Source organism: Theropithecus gelada, chromosome 15 (genome assembly GCF_003255815.1).
Source record: "Theropithecus gelada isolate Dixy chromosome 15, Tgel_1.0, whole genome shotgun sequence".
NCBI classification, from domain to species: Eukaryota; Metazoa; Chordata; class Mammalia; order Primates; family Cercopithecidae; genus Theropithecus; species Theropithecus gelada.
In genome coordinates, this window is record NC_037683.1 from 19,891,725 (window position 1) to 19,909,828 (window position 18,104).

Consider the following 18,104-nt stretch of genomic DNA (forward strand, 5'->3'; position numbering starts at 1 on the left):
TAGTACCCAATAGATAATTTTTCAGTCCTCACCCTCTTCCCACCCTCTACCCTCAAGTAGGCTCTGCTGTCTAGTGTTCCCTTCTTTGTGTCCATGTGTACTCAGTGTTTAGTTCCCACTTATAAGTGAAAATATGTGATATTTGATTTTCTGTTACTGTGTTAATTCACTTAGGTTAATGGCCTCTGGCTCTGCATCCATGATGCTGGAAAGAACATGATTTCATCCTTTTGATGGCTGCATAATATTCCATGGTGTCTATGTCCCACATTTCCTTTATCCAGTCCACTACTGATGGACATTTAGGTTGATTTCATGTCTTTTCCATTATGAATAGTGCTGTGATGAACATATATGTGCATGTGTCTTCATGGAGAGATGATTTCTGTTCCTTTGAGTATATGCCCAATAATGGAATTGATGGGTCAAATGGTAATTCTGTTTTAAATTCTTTGAGAAATTTCCAAACTGCTTTCCACAGTGGCTGAACTAATTTACATTCCCACCAGTGGTATATAAGCATTCCCTTTTCTCTGCAACCCTGCCAGTATCTGTTATTTTTTGACTCTTTAATTATAGCCATTCTGACTGGGTGTGAGATGGCATTTTGTAGTTTCGATTTGCAATTCTCTAGTGATTAGTGATGTTGAGCATTTTTTCATGTGCTTGTTGGCTACGTGTATGGCTTCTTTTGAGAAGTGTCTATTCATGTCCTTTGCCCATTGTTTTAATAGGGTTGTTTTTTGCTTGTTGATTTAAGTTCCTTATAGATTCTGGATATTAAAAATTTATCAGATGCATAGTTTGCAAAAAATGTTCTCCCACTCTGGACATTGTCTGTTTACTCTGTTAATAGTTTATTTTGCTGTGCAGAAGCAGCTCCTTAATTAGGTCCCATTTGTCAATTTTTGTTTCTGTTGCAATTACGTTTGGAGTCTTTGTCATGAAATCTTTGCCAGTGCCTATTTACAGAATGGCATTTCCTGGATTTTTTTCTAGGATTTTTATAGTTTTAAGTTTTAGATTTAAGTCTTTAATCCATCTTGAGTTGATTTTTACATATGATGAAAGGAAGGAGTCCAGTTTCATTCTTTGGCATGTGTCCAGCCAGTTATCCCAGCACCATTTATTGACTAGGGAGTCCTTCCCCCATTGCTTGTTTTTATTGATTTTGTTGAAGATCAGATGGTTGTAGGTGTGTGGCTTTATTTCTGGGTTCTCTAACCTGTTCCATTGGCCTATGTGTCTTTTTTGGTATCAGTAACATGCTGCTTTGGTTACTGTAGCCTTGTAATATAGTTAGAAGTCAGGTAGTAGGAGGCCTCCAGCTTTGTTCTTTTGCTTAGAATTCATTTGGCTATTCAAGTTCTTTCTTTGTTCCATATGAATATTAAAATGTTTTTTTTCCAATTTTATGAAAAATAGAAAAATGACATTGGTATTTTGATAGGAATAGCATTAAATCTGTAAATTGCTTTGGGCAGTATGGCCATTTTAACAGTATTAATTCTTCCTATCCATGAGCATGGAATGTTTTTCCATTTGTTTGTGTCATCTCTGATTTCTTTGTGTCATCTCTGATTTCTTTGAGCAGTGTTTTGTAATTCTCATTGTAGAGATCATTCACCTCCCTAGTTAGCTGTATTCCTAGGCATTTTTGTGTGTGTGTGGCTATTGTGAATGGGATTACTTTTTTTTTTTTTTTTTTTTTTTGAGATGAAGTTTCACTCTGTCACCCAGGCTGGAGTGCAGTGGCACGATCTTGGCTCACTGCAACCTCTGCTTCCCAGGTTCAAGTGATTCTCCTGCCTCAGCTTCCTGAGTAGCTGGGATTACAGACATGCACCACCACACCTGACTTATTTTTGTATTTTTGTGGAGATGGGGTCTTACATGTTGGCCAGGCTGGTCTTGAACTCCTGGGCTCAAGTAATCCACTCGCCTCAGACTCCTGAAATGCCGGGATTACATGTGTGAGCCATCACACCTGGCCTCATTTCAATTGATATAAATTTTGCAATAAGTAGGACTATAAAGCTAAATTGCAATAATATGTTTATACTAAATATTTTTCTCTTTTGAAATTCTATCAAATATTTTAAGTCCTAAAATGCTTGATTTCTTTTCTTCTGAGACGTGGTCCCACTATGTTGTTCAGGCTGGTCTGAAACTCCTAGGCTCAAGGGATCCTCTCTCCTCAGCCTCCCAGCTTGATTATTACTAACCATACCCTAGAATTTTAAAATCCTAGTAATATTTTTCAATTTTGTATTTGCTTTATCAACACTTTGATAATTTTTAAAATTTTTGCTATTTTGAAAGTTTCATTGTATGAAACTTATTTGTGATGTTATTTTATTTTTTCTTCATTGATGGTTGTAATTTTTTAATTTGCAGGCTAGTTGCCATTCTAATGAAATAAGTGTTTAGAACTTTGATCTTTCTACAATCCAACTTTTGAGCACCATTTTCATCCAATATTCATATTACAAGCAATAATAAGCCATTCTCTTTTTACTGAAATAACAAAGTGCTTTTCATTCCAGAAATACAAATTATTTGTTTTATTTGATACTGATTCTTGCATAGTACCAAAAGACATTTTAGACTGTTCTGAATTTTTCATAGCATCGGATGATTCCCAAGCTACAGTTTTTTTTTATTAGTATCATTTCTTCTTTGTTCTCCTGTAGATCCAAAGATGCATTTTATGATATTTAAAAGGAAATGTTAAGAAACATTTGCATACTTCATCTCCTCATTCTGGGTTCATTTTTAACACTTATAAATTTTGAATTTTTATAAATATAAAAATACCACACACTACTTACAGAAGAATTGCGGGACAGTGACAATAAACCATTTAGAATCAAGGGCAAACTGTAGTTTGAGGATAATGATAAATTGGTATTTCTCCAAAGGACAGAGTGCTTATAATAGGTGAGGATACAGAAGAATAAAAGTTATTGTTGAAGCCCAGGGTAGATGCCTGTTCTCTCTTCTGAATATACTTTAAATTTTCCATGATGAGAAGTTTAAAAAATAAGGCCCTATACAGCCACACTGCTTACTATGACAGGCGCTGAAATGGCAGATAGTACTGGTAATGCTGCTCAGATATTGACATAATAGGAATCTACACCATCAGGGCAGCCTAAGAAATCAGCTTGAACTAATGAGTGTACACCGAAATTTATATTACTAATGAAAGGTTACCATTTACACAATTTCTATTATACACTATTTGCCAATTGGTTCAGAAGTTTTTCAGGACTTAACAATTAAGATGACTCTGCCAGAGCTTAATAGTTAAATATCAGCTCTGGATATATAGCGATAAGTCAGACACAGTCCATACCTTAAGAAGTTTCTAGTCTAGCTAGAAGGACAGATGTGGGACAAAACATTGTGATAGAAATTCAAGTGTAAAAGAGGTAAGGAGGAGACAGACATATATTTAAAACAAAGAGCATCCAGGAATATTTTACTGGATACTGTGAGAATTGAAGGAGACTTTTAAGATAAATGAAATTCAATAGGCCAACATGGGGAGGAATGCATTCCAGATAGGGGAATGGGCTACTTGTGAGTTCTTTGGGAATCCCAAAATTATTATCTTTGAAATTTTCCAAGTCTTTCACATTTTGTACTTTTCTACAAAATTGACAGTTGCCAACTACCAAATAATTTTATATTTTACTATATAATGTGGAGATTAATATTGTTCAACTATAGAGAGCCTTCTTTTAATTCTGGTTCTATAAGAGTAATAATAAGTACTTACATAGCTCCTACTATGTTCCAGGCACTTTTTATATATTAACCCATTTAATTTCACAATGGTTCTACAAGGCAGGTTTTATTATCATGCCCAGTCTTCAGATGAGGGTCTAAGGCCTTATACAGATAACATAAATCATTCTCCCAGAGTCACATAGCCAGGAAGCAGCATGCTTAGAGTTTAACCCAGACAGTCTGGCTCCAGAGACTGAAGCCTTAACCACATGGATATCACTGCTCTCCACTAGCCAAGAACCTCTCAGTAGCCACAAGGAACCAGAAAGCTTGAGAGTTTATCATTGTGACATTAAAATATGAATGTTTTAACCTTACTTGACTTGCATGTCTCTCAGGGGAAGCTGTTGCTGAGAAAGACTCTGAAATCACCTTCATTAAAAAGGTAACCTGCACTAACGCTGAGCTGGTGAAAGGAAGACAGTACTTAATTATGGGGAAAGAAGCTCTCCAGATAAAATACAATTTCACTTTCAGGTAAGTCACCAATATTTTTCAGTCACTGATCTTCCCTCCAAAACTGAGTATGATTTATTCTTAAATACACTACGTGTTTCTTATGGCCCTGCTCTTAACCAACAAGCCATTTTGAACATCAGTGAAATAATATGAGTGTCAAACAGAGAATGATTTAAAACCATCGTGGCAGCTGAGGGCTTAGCTGCCTGATTAACCATCTGAGTATCTGGACCTGATGATGAATCTGAAAGTACTCACCGGACCTCCCCTAACCACCACACCAGCTCCCTTGATAGGTTCTCAGACTGTGGTTTGTAAAGAGGAAAATGTGTAAATAAGCATTGTATTCTCTGCTTTTAGAAGCTAGTCATTGAAATAGATGCCATTTCTGCCTTTAATATGGGAACCCCAGGCAGCTTCATGTTTCCTTAAGGGTTTGTTAACCCCTCCAGGAGAGGCTGGTACAGAAGAGTTTGGTGGACAACCTGATCCCTAGGGACCTGACCACAGCTGGGCTCTTATAAAAGAAATCAAATCCGGTTTTCTGTACTGGCCACCTCACAAACGCTTTGTTTCTTGGTAGGTACATCTACCCTTTAGATTCCTTGACCTGGATTGAATACTGGCCTAGAGACACAACATGTTCATCGTGTCAAGCATTTTTAGCTAATTTAGATGAATTTGCTGAAGACATCTTTTTAAATGGATGCTAAAATTCCTGAAGTTCAGCTACATACAGTTTGCACTTATGGACTCCTGTTGTTGAAGTTTGTTTTTTTTTCTCGTTTTTTTTTCTTTAAACATTCACAGCTGGTCTTATTTGTAAAGCTCACTTTACTTAGAATTAGTGGCACTTGCTTATTAGAGAATGATTTTAAACCCTGTAACTTTGAAATAACATGGCCTTGGAGGGCATGAAGACAGATACTCCTCCAAGGTTATTGGACACCGGAAACAATAAATTAGAACACCTCCTCAAACCTACCACTTAGGAATGTTTGCTGGAGCCGAAAGAACAGTCCATTGAAATGGAGTATTACAAAAACATGGCCTTTGCTTGAAAGAAAATACCAGGGGACAGGAAACTGATCATTAAAGCCTGAGTTTGCTTTCAAACTGTGCTAAAAAGCCTGTTATTTTATGCTAGATCAGCTTCAACCACACAGGCAAATTGAGAGAGACGGAGAAAGTCAGCAGTAGAGAACCTTAACCTGGAGCAGGCTTAGCCTCAGAGCCCTCAGCACACTGAGAAGGTAGGCAAGTTTGTCTCTGCCCCCTCCCCTTCCATTGCCCTCTTCATACCCTTGAAGGGAGAGCCTCTACTCTCTTTCCCTCCCTCCCAGCACATGTTCATTTCCCCCAGGAACTTGTTCTCGCCAACAATTGCTTTACTAAAAGACAGGCCCAGTGCAGCCACCTGGTGAAAAGAAACTGAGTGGCCAATCAGAAGACCTTTTTCCAGCCCTAACCACGTCTCTCTTTGAGCCTCAGTTTGAGCTTTATAAAAGAGGATTCATAACAAAAAGTTAATTTTTAAGTGACATTTTGCAGCACTTCAGATCATATTAAAAAGCTCTCACATATATTCCCATTTAATGTCTCAAGACTCTCACAAGATTCAGAAATTATTGTTATTATCATTATCATCCCCATCTTACAGATAAGAAAATTGAGATTCAGTCTTGGTGTGGTGGCTCAAGCCTGTAATCCCAGCACTTTGGGAGGCTGAGGCGGGCAGATCACTTGGAGGTCAGGAGTTCGAGACCAGCCTGGCCAACATAGTGAAACTAAAAATATAAAATTCTACTAAAAATATAAAAATTAGCCAGGTTAATTTAGCAAGCCTGTAATCCCAGGTACTCAGTAGGTTGAGGCAGAAGGATCACTTGAACCCAAGAGGTGGACATTGCAGTGAGCCAAGATCGTGCTACTGCATTCCAGCCTGGGTGACAGAGCGAGACTCCATCTCAAAAAAGAAAAAAGGAAAAAAAAAGAAAATTGAGGTTCAGAAAAGTAAAGCAGTTTTCCCATCCGAGTCAGGAAAAGAATTGGAAATCACACCCCAAGACTATCTCAGTCTAAATACATCTCTGTTCCACGTCACTACATATTGCTTGTTGGGGTGAATTTTCTAACAGTAAGGTGAGATATAATAGAAGTTTCTTAGACACAGGTTAATCAGGACCACTGAACTATCACAGGAAACATGAAGATGACCTCTGGATGTAATGGTAATTAACAGAGACTGGAATGCAGCTCCTTTTGAAGAGTCTGCTTTGTACTAGTTAGGTGAAACTACACAAGACCTTGTAGTGTGCCTTTGTAAATGACACTAAGATTTTCCACTTCCAGGGACTAAGGACTTATTTTTCTCTAATGTCAAAGCTCACATTGTAGGCACTCCCTTGGCAAAAACAACCAATGTGTCATGTTCAAGATGGCCACACTCCCTGTCAGTGAGGGGAGAGGAGACCTTCTCCAGAGCAGGCCTCTTGGTGTCTCCTGTCACCTCCTTGCCTGGAGGAGGGAACCACTGGTGCTGCTTCGGAGGCACAGGAGTCTGCCTGCCTTTTCCCTGAGCACTTTGGCAAATAGGGCGGGCCACAGTGGCCTAATTAACCCACAATGCAGCTGTCAAATATCAAAGCAGCTTTTGTGAATTAGCCTGGCACCATTTAAAATATCCGCCAGCTCCTCTTCAGCTAACTCCTATGCATTTGAACATACTTTCTCAGTGAGGCTTTTGTGACCCTCCAAACCAGGCTGGGCCCATTATCCAAAACTGCACTTCTCCTCCAAGGCACTTGCGCTGTTGCAATGATTTACTTAATCAGATGGAATTATTTGTTTAGCGTGACCACACCGAAAGCTCCACATAAGTAAGGTCTGAGTCTGTTCTATTCGCCAGTATCTCCTGTAGTTGGCACAATGTCAGGCACATCATAGGGACTCGATAAGTGTTGGTGGATTCCCCCACAGTGTAGAGAATCAGAAGACCCAAGTTCTAGTCTTGGCTTTGGCCCTAATAGGCAGTGATTTGGGACAAGCCTCTTAATCTCTTTGATAGCCTATAAAATAAGGGAATTGGACACTCTAATGTCTCTTTTATATATAGCTAAGAAGATGTTCTATAATCTTATGATGTGAAACAGAAAAAACCAAATGGCATATAAGCATCCAAATACTGGGCTTTTATGTCTGTCTGCCTTCCTTCTTTCCTTCCTTCCTTCCTTCCTTCCTTCCTTCCTTCCTTCCTTCCTTCCTTCCTTCCTTCCTTCCTTCCTTCCTTCCTTTCTTTGTTTCTTTCTTTCTTTCTTTCTTTCTCTCTCTCTTTCTTTCTTTCTCTCTTTCTTTCCTTCTTTCTTTCTTTTAGACAGAGTTTTGCTCTTGTTGCCCAGGCCAGAGTGCAATGGCACAGTCTCGGCTCACTGCAATCTCCGCCTCCTGGGTTCAAGCGATTCTCCTGCCTCAGCCTTCTGAGTAGCTGGGATTACAGACATGTGCCACCACACGCAGCTAATTTTTTGTATTTAGTACAGATGGGGTTTCCATGTTGGTCAGGCTGGTCTCAAACGCCTGACCTCAGGTGATCTACCTCCCTTGGCCTCCCAAAGTGCTGGGATTATAGGCGTGAGCCACTGTGCCCAGCCTGGGCTTACATATTTCATCTGTGAGTATGGAGAGAGCTCAGAGAAGTAAGCTGGAAGAACTGCCAAGGCTTCCTGGAGAAGGACAGTGGGATTTGGGTAGGTGGGAGGTGTAGGAGGGCCTTTCTGGTTAAGGGGGAATGCTTAAGGCAGGTTTCCCCAGGGGTAAGCAAGATGTTCTTAGGTGATGCGATGCACATTGTTCATTTTAGTAGCTATATGTTTATTTTAACATGTATTTTTAAAAACTAGCACATCAAAGCCATGATATAACATTTTCTTCCAAAATAAATTTATTTCCCAAGAAGTAAGTCTATTTAAGAAAAAGTATTGAGTAAATAAAGGTAAGATTATTCTTAGGGCAAAAATCATGCAGTTGGCTTGCAAATGATTGAAGTTTAAATACTCTGTCTTAAGAAAATACGTGGAGGTGACTATGAGCCAAGGTTGAGGCAAGCAGCCTCGCTCCATATTTCTCAGTGAGAGATTCTGGACCAAAGTCATATTCCATCTTTCTTTCCAGACCCTGTGATACTAATGTATTCAGCAACATCCAACAAACATGTATTGATTGGTAACTGTAGGCTAGGCCCAATTCTAGGTGCTTGGTGCCAAGATTCCTGCCGTTGTGGAACATAGATTCCAACTGGGAGAGATATGTAATAAAAAATAAAGAGAATAATTAAGGAATTAATCTTGGATCTCAGAAAGTGATAAGAGCAATGGGAAAAAAATAAAAGTAAAGCAGACTAAGGGAGACTGGTAATGGTCAGGGGAGGGGTTGCAGTTCTAAATAGGGTGGCCAGGTCAGGGTGGGCTTCAATGAGAAGGTGAAATTTGAGCAAAGACTTGAAGGATGTGAAAGAGTGAGCCACATAACTAGCCAGGGGGAGAGTGTTCCTGGCACTCTTGGTACATGGTGTCCGGCCTAAGGCAGGAGCATGCTGGTGTGTCACAGGGAAAGCAAGGAAGCGGGAGTGGCAGGTATAGATTATGAAGTCAATGGAAGAGGCTTTGGCTTTACTTGGAAGGAAACAGGAGCCATTGCAAGGCTTTGAACAGAAGAGTGACATGGTCTGTCTTGCCTTTTAAAGGACTACTGTAACTGCTGTGTTGAAAGTAAGGCAAGGATAAAGACAACGGATAGGAGGCTAATGTAATAAACTACGTGAGGGATGATGGTGCCTCAGACCAGAGTGGTAGCAGTGGAGGTATTGAAAAGTGGTTGAATTCTGGATATATTTTAAAAGTAAATGATATAGTTTGGATATTTGTCCCCCAAAATCTCATGTTGAAATGTGATCCCCATTGTCAGAAGTGAGGTGGGCTAGAAGATGTTTGGGCCATGGGAGTGGATCCCTCGTGAATGGCTTGGTGCCCTCCCATGGTAATGAGAGTTCTCACTCTGTTAGTTACCATGAGATCTGTTTGTTATAACGAGCCTGGCACCTCCTTCTTGCTGGTTGCTTCCTCTCTCACCAGGTTCTACTTAGGCTCTTTTTTCCCTTCCACCATGATTGTAAGCTTCCTGAGGCCTCACCTAAAGCAGATGCTGACACCATGCTTCTTGTACAGCCTGCAGAACCATGCACCAAATAAACCTCTTTCTTTATAAATTATGCAGCCTCAGGTATTCCTTAATAGCAATACAAAAGGGACTAATATAGTAGGCTTAATTGAAGGGGCTAATATTGTAGGTTTGACTGAATTCCCTGGTAGAGTGGAAATAAGTGTGAGAGAAAGAGAAATGTCAAGGATGATGCTAAAATTTTTGGCCTGAACAACTGGAAAGATGGAGTTGCCTAAGATTAGGAAGGCTGTAGATGGAGCAGGTTGTGAGGAGTTAGGAATCTGTTCAGTTTTGGATATGTTGAGTCTTAGAAGAAATCTATTAAACATCCAAGTGAAGGAGTCTGGAAGGCAATGGGTCATATAGTTCTGGAGTTCAGGAGAGAGCTTTGGGCTGAAAAATATAAATATGAGAGTCATCAGCATACTAAAATCATTAGACTAGTTAAGATCACTAAGGATGTGAATACAGACAGAGGAGAGGAAAAAAAGAAGACCAAGGATAGACCTTTTGAGCATTCCAACATGAAATTATTAGAGAAAAGAGATAGAGGATCCATTGAATTAAGAGAAAAAACAAGAGATGAGGTCCCCTACAAGCCAAACAAAAGAAAGAGGTTCTGGGAGGAAGAGTGTTGAACTGTATCAAATGCTACAGAGAGTAGTAAGATAAAGACTTGGCTATTGGGTTTAGCATTGGTGATTTTGACAGGACAGGTTGGGTGAAGCAGTAGGAAGAATAGCCTGAATAGAGTGAGTTTAAGAGTAAATAGGAGGAGAGGATTTGGAGACAGGGAGTATGGACAGCTCATTCAAGGAGCAAAGAAATGGATTGAGGGAAGTAGGGTGAAGGAAAGTTTAAGATGGAAGAAATAACACATTGTGTTCTAAAGGGAATGACTCAGTAAAGAGTAAATAATTGACGATGCAGGAGAGACAAAGGAGAATTACTATAGTAATATCCTTGAAGATGTAAGAGTGGATGCGATCTGGAGCACAAGTGGAGGACCTGGCTTTAAATAAGTACATGACTAGCTCGCCTATGCCAGGAGTCAGCAAACTTCTGTAAAGAGCCATGCATTAAAATATCTGTAAATATTTTAGGCATTGTGGGCCATACAGTCTCTATTGCAACTTCTCAACTTTCTCTTGTAGCACAAATGCAACCATAGATAATGCAGAAAAGAATGAGCATGGACTAGGCAGGCTGGATTTAGCCCTTGGGCAGCAGCAGCATACTGATCCCTGATCCATGACCCATGGTTGTAGGCAGAGAAGCTGAGCACATGCAGCAGACGCTGGCAAGGGTTAGATGTGGTGAGAGTCTGTAGAAGTCCCTTTCTCAGAGAAGTAAGACGCAAGATCATCACCTGAGATGGGGGATAGGGAGGAGCAATTGGAGACATGACGGGAGGAAAGAAGGGTGAGATAGTTATCTAAAAGAGAGGGAGGCTGAACCAACTAAGGACTTGTAATTTGCTTCTTCATATTAAGGGTTCACTTGAAGTTCCTAGTCATGAATTTAAAGTGGGACTGATCAGCATGGGTTGTGGAATTTTCTCCAGCCACATTCCCATCCTTTTCAGAATCTAATGAAACCTGTAGACTTATCAATTCCCTCCAATCAAGACAACCAGGAATACCTGGAACTGAACAAGGTTCTGTTTATTGAGTCTTTGCAACAAGGGAGAATACACATCATGGGGAACATCAAGGCTTCTCGGTGAGAGTGCATTAGAAAAGCCTTAGTATAGGATTTGTACTTGTGATAGAGTATTTGGGAGAAGCCTCAAAGAAGTGGAAGTTTACTCTGGATTGGATGCTTTCAGGAAGCAGGGGCAATCCTATGACCCAGTATCTTATTTATTTTATAGCTGGGAGGAAAAGAAGCAGCACTTACTCACTTTAGCCAGGAAAGGGGTGTGTGTGGTCATTTTTGTGGTTTGGACAATGTTCTTGTTTTCATATCCTGCTCAATCATGATTATAGAGTAGTCGTTTTCAGTATTGATCCATTTTGTCTGATGTTGATGTTCTATGACATCAGACACAGAGAACACCCCGGCCTGGCTCTAAGCACCAGACTGGCTCCCAGGGACACCAAGCCCTCACACCAGTTGTCCAGGGCCACTCTTCTCTTTCACAAACCCCTGTGACAGAAACATGCACATACACAGGCCATGCTCACAGCTCTATACCTGACAGAGGTCCCCGCCACGCAAAGTCCACTCCTCCTCTGTTTCCATCATTATAGTCAGATATGTGTATGTTACATGCACAGTCATGAATTATACAAATCTAAAATGCCCACATCATAAGGACCTAGAGCTCATCTCATCCAACTCCTTCATTTTCACCTATGAACATGGAAGTCCAGAGGAGCAGCTTGCCTAGGATTATGGTGCTGATAAATGGAAGGGCCAGGACACAAGCCCAAATGAGGCCTCTGAACACCGCATTCTTCCCACCACTGAGATGAGCAGGAGTTACAGAGACATTGGTTTTGGCTCCCTGTGAAGAAGCATTTTCTTATAGCCAGAGCCATTCAAAAGTAGAGTCAGCTCCAAGTTCCTTATTGCTGGGGCCATCTGAGCAGAGTCTAGCTGCCACTTTCCAGGGATGTTTCTGGGCAATTCAAGGTAGGGGGCTTAATGTCCCTTCAGCTCTGAGAGACTTTTAATAGTCAAGAAAACATCTACTTGACTGCTTTAATAAAAAGGTGAAGTTTTCACATCTGAAAAACAGAAGTACCCATAATACCCAAGTCAGAGGGTTTCCGCAAGGCTCAAATGAGATAATACAGATCATGCACATCAAATGATTAGCACAGTGCCTGGCACAATAAAAGTAACTTGCGGCTGGGTAATAATACATCTCTGGCACACTATAGGTGATAAATTCAATAATTTTTTCCCTGTGAACATCCTACTTAGATTTATAAAATATTGACGTTTCAAGATCCCCTAGAGATCATCTCATCAATGCCTCCCCATTTCACAGATGAGGAAGCAGGCCCAAGGAGGAGCCAGGACTCACCAAGAGGATTCCACAACAGAGCTGGGGCTACAACGCACAGCGCCAGGCTCCTCTGCCTTCCTATAGGCAGCCTCGTGTCTCCTCAGGGCCTAATAGGAACATTGCCTGCAGGGGCGAACAGAGACCCTGGCGGTGGGGGCCAGGGCTAACACGTCTAACAGATGAGATGGGAGCAATCAGAGGGTTTTGTTTTTGTTGTTGTTAGGCTGGAGGGGTGTGTGTGTGTGTGTGTGTGTGTGTGTGTGTGTGTGTGTGTTTGTGTTGGTGTTGGTAGGAAGGGGGTTGAAACTGAATGAGACAAGGGAAATTGGAGTTAAGGAAAGGATTGTTTGGCTTAATAATATCTTTTCCAAATAGAGAACCTTCAGGAAATTAGAGCCAGGACTAGACTCTAATTCTCTGAGGGCAGAGGACGAGGAAGGGAAAGGAGATATGCTTAGAGTTGGAAGAGAAGGCAGAAAGGTTTCCTGAGTCTGTTGGGGCCTTGGGGCCAGGCTGGTCATCATTCATCCTCTTCTTGCCTCCTCCTTTCACCTCTCAAGGCAAAAGGCCAAATTGTGGTCTGTTCATTAAATAAATGCTGGGTGTCGAAATTAAAATGGCTCATTGGTTTGGCTATGTTGTGTGTGTGTGAGTCAGAGACAGAGAGAGAAAGGAGGAGTTACTATGGGGAAGTGATATGGTGAAGAAGTAAGACATTGAACCATGAAACAGAGGAGCTGCCCTGACTTGTGGCCTTGGGAGAGTTCCTGAACCTCATCAAGTCCCAATTTGCCCATCTAGAAAGCGGAGGTAACATTATCAGCCCTAAAGAGTTATAATGTTTAGGAAAAACACCTTAGTGCCGACTCAGGAGGCCACAGTCTGTGGCAGCCAGCTGGAGTGTGATATCCAACTGTCTTAACTCTCTGGGCCTCAGTTCTATCTTTTAAAAATAATGAAAGAATTTCCTCCAACCCAATTTACAGATTTGTTGCAAGGATGAAATAAGATCAAACAAGTGAGAGAACTTTTAAAATGTAGAATCTTGTGCAAATATAAGTATAGCATTAAAAACCAAAAGCATCTTTGTGCTAAGATACCATAGACAGAGACTGCCTGGTGTGTGTTTTTAAAAACTAGGAAAAGGCCACTATCTTCAAAAACAGCCTCCTCCAGTGCCTCACATTTTCCCATTTTCCTTCCTCTTTTGGTCCTCAGGATTGTCAGCCTTAGAGCAATGCTATGCAAAGTTTGGTCTCTGGCCACCGGGAGTTTGTTAGAAATGCAAATTCCCAGACCCTACCCCAGACCTACTGAAACAGAAAATAAGATATCCAGGCCGGGCGCGGTGGCTCACGCCTGTAATCCCAGCACTTTGGGAGGCCGAGGCGGGCGGATCACGAGGTCAGGAGATCGAGACCATCCTGGCTAACACGGTGAAACCCCGTCTCTACTAAAAATACAAAAAAAAGCCGGGCGTGGTGGTGGGCGCCTATAGTGCCCGCTACCTGAGAGGCTGAGCTAGGAGAAGGGCGCGAACCTGGGAGGCAGAGCTTGCAGTGAGCCGAGATTGCGCCTCTGCACTCCAGCCTGGGTGGCAGAGTGAGACTCTTATCTTAAAAAAAAAAAGGATATCCAGGAAAATTATAGGCATGTTAAAGATCAGAAGTGTTTAAGAGCTTGTGAAAGTGCAGGTTCTTATTCTGTGGATCTGGGATGGGTCATCCTGTTTACTTTTGTACGGTTTTAATAATTTTTTCTTTTTTTCTTCTAATTACTATCATTTTATAGTTGCAGGTTGAGCATCCCAAATCTGAAAATCCAAAATCTGAAATGCTTCAAAATTTGAAACTTTTTGCGTACCAACATGACACCACAAATGGAAAATTCCACACATAAGTACTTTAACACAAACTTTGTTTCATGTAAAACATTGCTTAAAATATTGTATAAAATTATCTTCAGGGGATGTGTATCCCCAAGATATCTTATTATGTATATGCAAATATTCCAAAATCTGAAAAAAATCAGAAGTCTGAAGCATTTCTGGTCCCAAGCAGATAAGGGTTACTCAACTAGTACCTTAGTCTGATGATTTATTCTCAGCTTCTATGTATTTGTTCTTAGCGATTCTTTTTTTTACTACACCTTTTTTGTAATGTTCCTAGCAAATGTTATTCATGTTATTTCACTTTTTAAAAATTATGCCATTGCTCTAGTGGCCGCGCAGGAAGCAAAGGAATCCAGGGCCAGCGTGCTGCTGAATGGGCCTGGCAGTGGCAGAACTACGTGAAGAGGCCTCTGTGTTCCTGGAGGTTTATGGACAGAGGTCCTTGTGTAACTTAATTTTCCAGATCCCGTGTCCTAAGCAGAGTAGCTGCAACTCAGAAACAGCCTCTGCAAAGGAGCCTTCAGTACCAGACCCAAGCCTCACTTTGTGCCCTCACTCCTACTTGCTCATTGGCCCCCGACCCAGCCTTCAGGATTTCAGCAGCAAGCCGAACAGCAGGTGCACCTGTCAGCTTTTCTGCTCACTCTGGCTCCTGTGGCCAGACCCAAGTTCATATAACAGATGTTTCCTGCCCTGCGTGGGCCTTTCAGATGCTGTGGAGGGTGGGCCTGCTTGGTTGATTACCGCTGCTGCTGCTTCTAGTTCCATTAACCCACCAGGGATAGCAGCTCTGATTCGGCCTATGCCTGCCCTCCCTCACTTCCCTCCTTCTCTTCTCCCTTCCCTTCCCCCCTCCCCCACATACTAGAAATCACTGTCTTGGTACTTGGGATTTGAAAGGTTGCCCAGCAAATGAAAACTGATCTTACCTCTTTGCAAAGCAATTCGATAATGCATTTCAAGAGCCAAAATATGTTTATATTTCTTGATCCAGTAATCCTTCTCCTGCTGAATGATTTATATAAATTCCCAAAAGGAAAAAAAATAGTTGGTACACAAAGATCTTCTGTGGAAGATTAATTATTCATTTAATAAATATTTGTTGAGTGCCTCCTGCATGCCAAGCACAGTTCTAGATGGTGTAATCAAGATAAACAAAGTCTCTGCTCTCCTGGAGATTGTGTTATAATTGAGGAAAAAGACAATAAATACCTACTTAAAGAGGGAAAATAATATATTTACTAAATTCTCTGCAGAGAAATTTTTTTTTTTTTTTTTTTTTTGGATGTAGAGTCTCACTCTGTTGCCCATGCTGGAGTGTAGTGGTGTGATCTCGGCTTACTGCAGCCCCCACCTCCCAGGTTGAAGCAATTCTCCTGCCTCGGCCACCTGAGTAGCTGGGACTACAGGTGCGCACCACGGTGCTTGGCTAATTTTTGTACTTTTAGCAGACACTGGGTTTCACCATGTTGCCCAAGCTGGTCTCAAACTCTCAACCTCAAGTGATCCGCCAGCCTCGGCCTCCCAAAGTGCTGGGATTACAGGTGTGAGCCATTGTGCCTGGCCTCTGCAGAGAATTTTTTTAAAGTTCTATGATAGAGAATGACTCAGTGGCTGCTCTAGATTGGATGGTTAGGGAAGGTCTATCACGTGTCACTAAATAAGGTGACATTTAAGCTGAGATTTTCTTGACAAGAAGGAACAACCACATGAAGGTCCAGGCTGGTGTGTGCAAAGACCTAGGGGTCCAGGGAACAGCGAGAAGGCTGACATGGCTGGATCGAAGAAAGCAAGTGATAGACAATGAGGTCAGAGAAGTGAGAGGGGCCAGATCACTGGGATTTTTGTAAGAACTGGTGAGATGTTTGGATTCTATGCAGTTGAGAATATTAAGCAAAAGGGCATGAGACCAGGTTGTAGATGAGAACAGAGCCAGGGGAGACCAGCAAGGAGCTGGTGCCATTGTCATGTGAAAGGTAACAGTAGCTTCAACTAGAAAGGAAGAAATGGAGATGAAGAGACAGGGATGAATTCAGGATGGTTTTGGAAGTGGTGCTGAGAGGGTTTGCTGAAGGAATCAGGGTGGGGTGATGAATGCAGAGGAGTCAAAGATTACTCACGGATTCCTGGCTTGCACTACTGCAGATGCCATTTACACAGCTGGGGAAGACAGGACAAGGTACACATTTAGGAAAACAAGGAAAGAAGATGTTATGGGTTGAACACACTATCATTCAAAACGATATGTTGAAATTCAAATCTACAGTACCTCAGAGTAGGACCTGATTTGGAAATAAGGTTGTTGCATGTGTAATTAGCTAAGGTAAGATGAAGTCACACTGGAATAGGGTGGTTCTTAATCTAAAATGACTGGTGTCCCTATGAGAAGAGGGAAAAGTAGACACAGAGATATGCAGAGAAAACCCCATGTGAAGATGCAGACGCTGGGAGAGGACGGCCGCATACAGACAGAGATAGAAATCGGAGTGATGCATGTACAAACCAAGGAAGGCAAAGAACCACCGCTGTCACCCGAAGCCAGGAGAGAGGCAAGGCACGGGTCTGCTCTCGTAGCCGGCCAGAAGGAACCGACCCTGCTGACCCTTTGCTTTCAGACTTCTAACCTCCAGCCCCGTATGAGAATACATCTCTGTGGTTTCAGGCCACCCAGTTTGTGGCACTTTGTTACCACAGCTCTCACCAACTAACACAGAAGAGAAGAAGGATGTCGTTCAGGGCTTCATTATGTTTGAGAAGCCTTTTAGACATCCCTGTGGAGATACCAGGTAGGAATTAGCCTAGAATTACTATGAATCTAGAATTATGGTATATAAAGCAATACACTGTAATTTATTGAAGTACTTTGTGTGATATAAAAAACCTGACATATAAACTAATAGTTCAAAAGGGAGAAATTGTAATTATTACTCATAATTACATGTAAATGATGGAATGCATATTCCATGAAATATTATGCTGCCTCTAAAAAGAAATTTTAAAGACTAGGTAGGAACCTGGAAAATGCTTATGATCATCACAAAGGCAGTGATTGCCACTTTGTAATAACTGCCTATGAATGAGAAGCAGATGATAAACTTTATGGGTTCCAATCACAGCTTCAACTCTTCTGAGTGCCCTGAGATACACAGCATGTCAGTATCCTGCGCATTATGTGTGTTCCCTATATTTGCAGCACCAGGGTAAATGAACACAAGGCTGAATTGCAAAGTGCCGAGATGATAAAGAAGCAGAGTAGACATAGAAATAAGCAAGGATGTCTTCCTGGAAGCACATGGCCTGAGGCAGGAAGCTTATCATGGGCCAAACATAGTACCAGCAACAAGGGTACACTCAGGACAAGCTCCCGTAAGTCCTTCTGTGGAAACACACCTGTGCTGGAGCTCCTGCCACCCACAACCTTCTCATTGATTGCTTATCATGGCCTTCTATCCCACTGTGAGCTCCTGGTGGATAGGGGCTGTATGTTGTTCCTCCCTGTATCCTAAGCACAAGACCTGACCCTTGGTAGGTGTAAATTAAAGTCTGTGACAATTAATAAAACATCAGAACCATAATTTTACTGTCATATAAGAACTTGCAACAAAGGCACATTGATACTGAGTCCCTCAACCTGTGGACATGAGAATACTGAGCAGTTAAGGGTTTAAAGCCTGAAGCCAGCTGATCTTTCAGGTAATGGTTAAGTGCATTTATCTGAGGTGAGCC

At 41.5% G+C, this 18,104-nt stretch overlaps 1 protein-coding gene across 1 annotated transcript in view; it reads left to right on the plus strand.

Annotated features, from left to right (window-relative positions):
- C5 (complement C5) overlaps nt 1–5,370 on the plus strand; it is a 99,201-nt gene extending 93,831 nt beyond the window's left edge. Inside the window, exons 40-41 of the mRNA XM_025358789.1 lie at nt 4,134–4,272; nt 4,838–5,370. Of these exons, the coding sequence (XP_025214574.1) occupies nt 4,134–4,272; nt 4,838–4,967 (269 nt within the window). The 3' untranslated portion in view covers nt 4,968–5,370. The remainder of the gene's footprint in view (nt 1–4,133; nt 4,273–4,837) is intronic.
- Nucleotides 5,371–18,104: the final 12,734 nt, after the last annotated feature.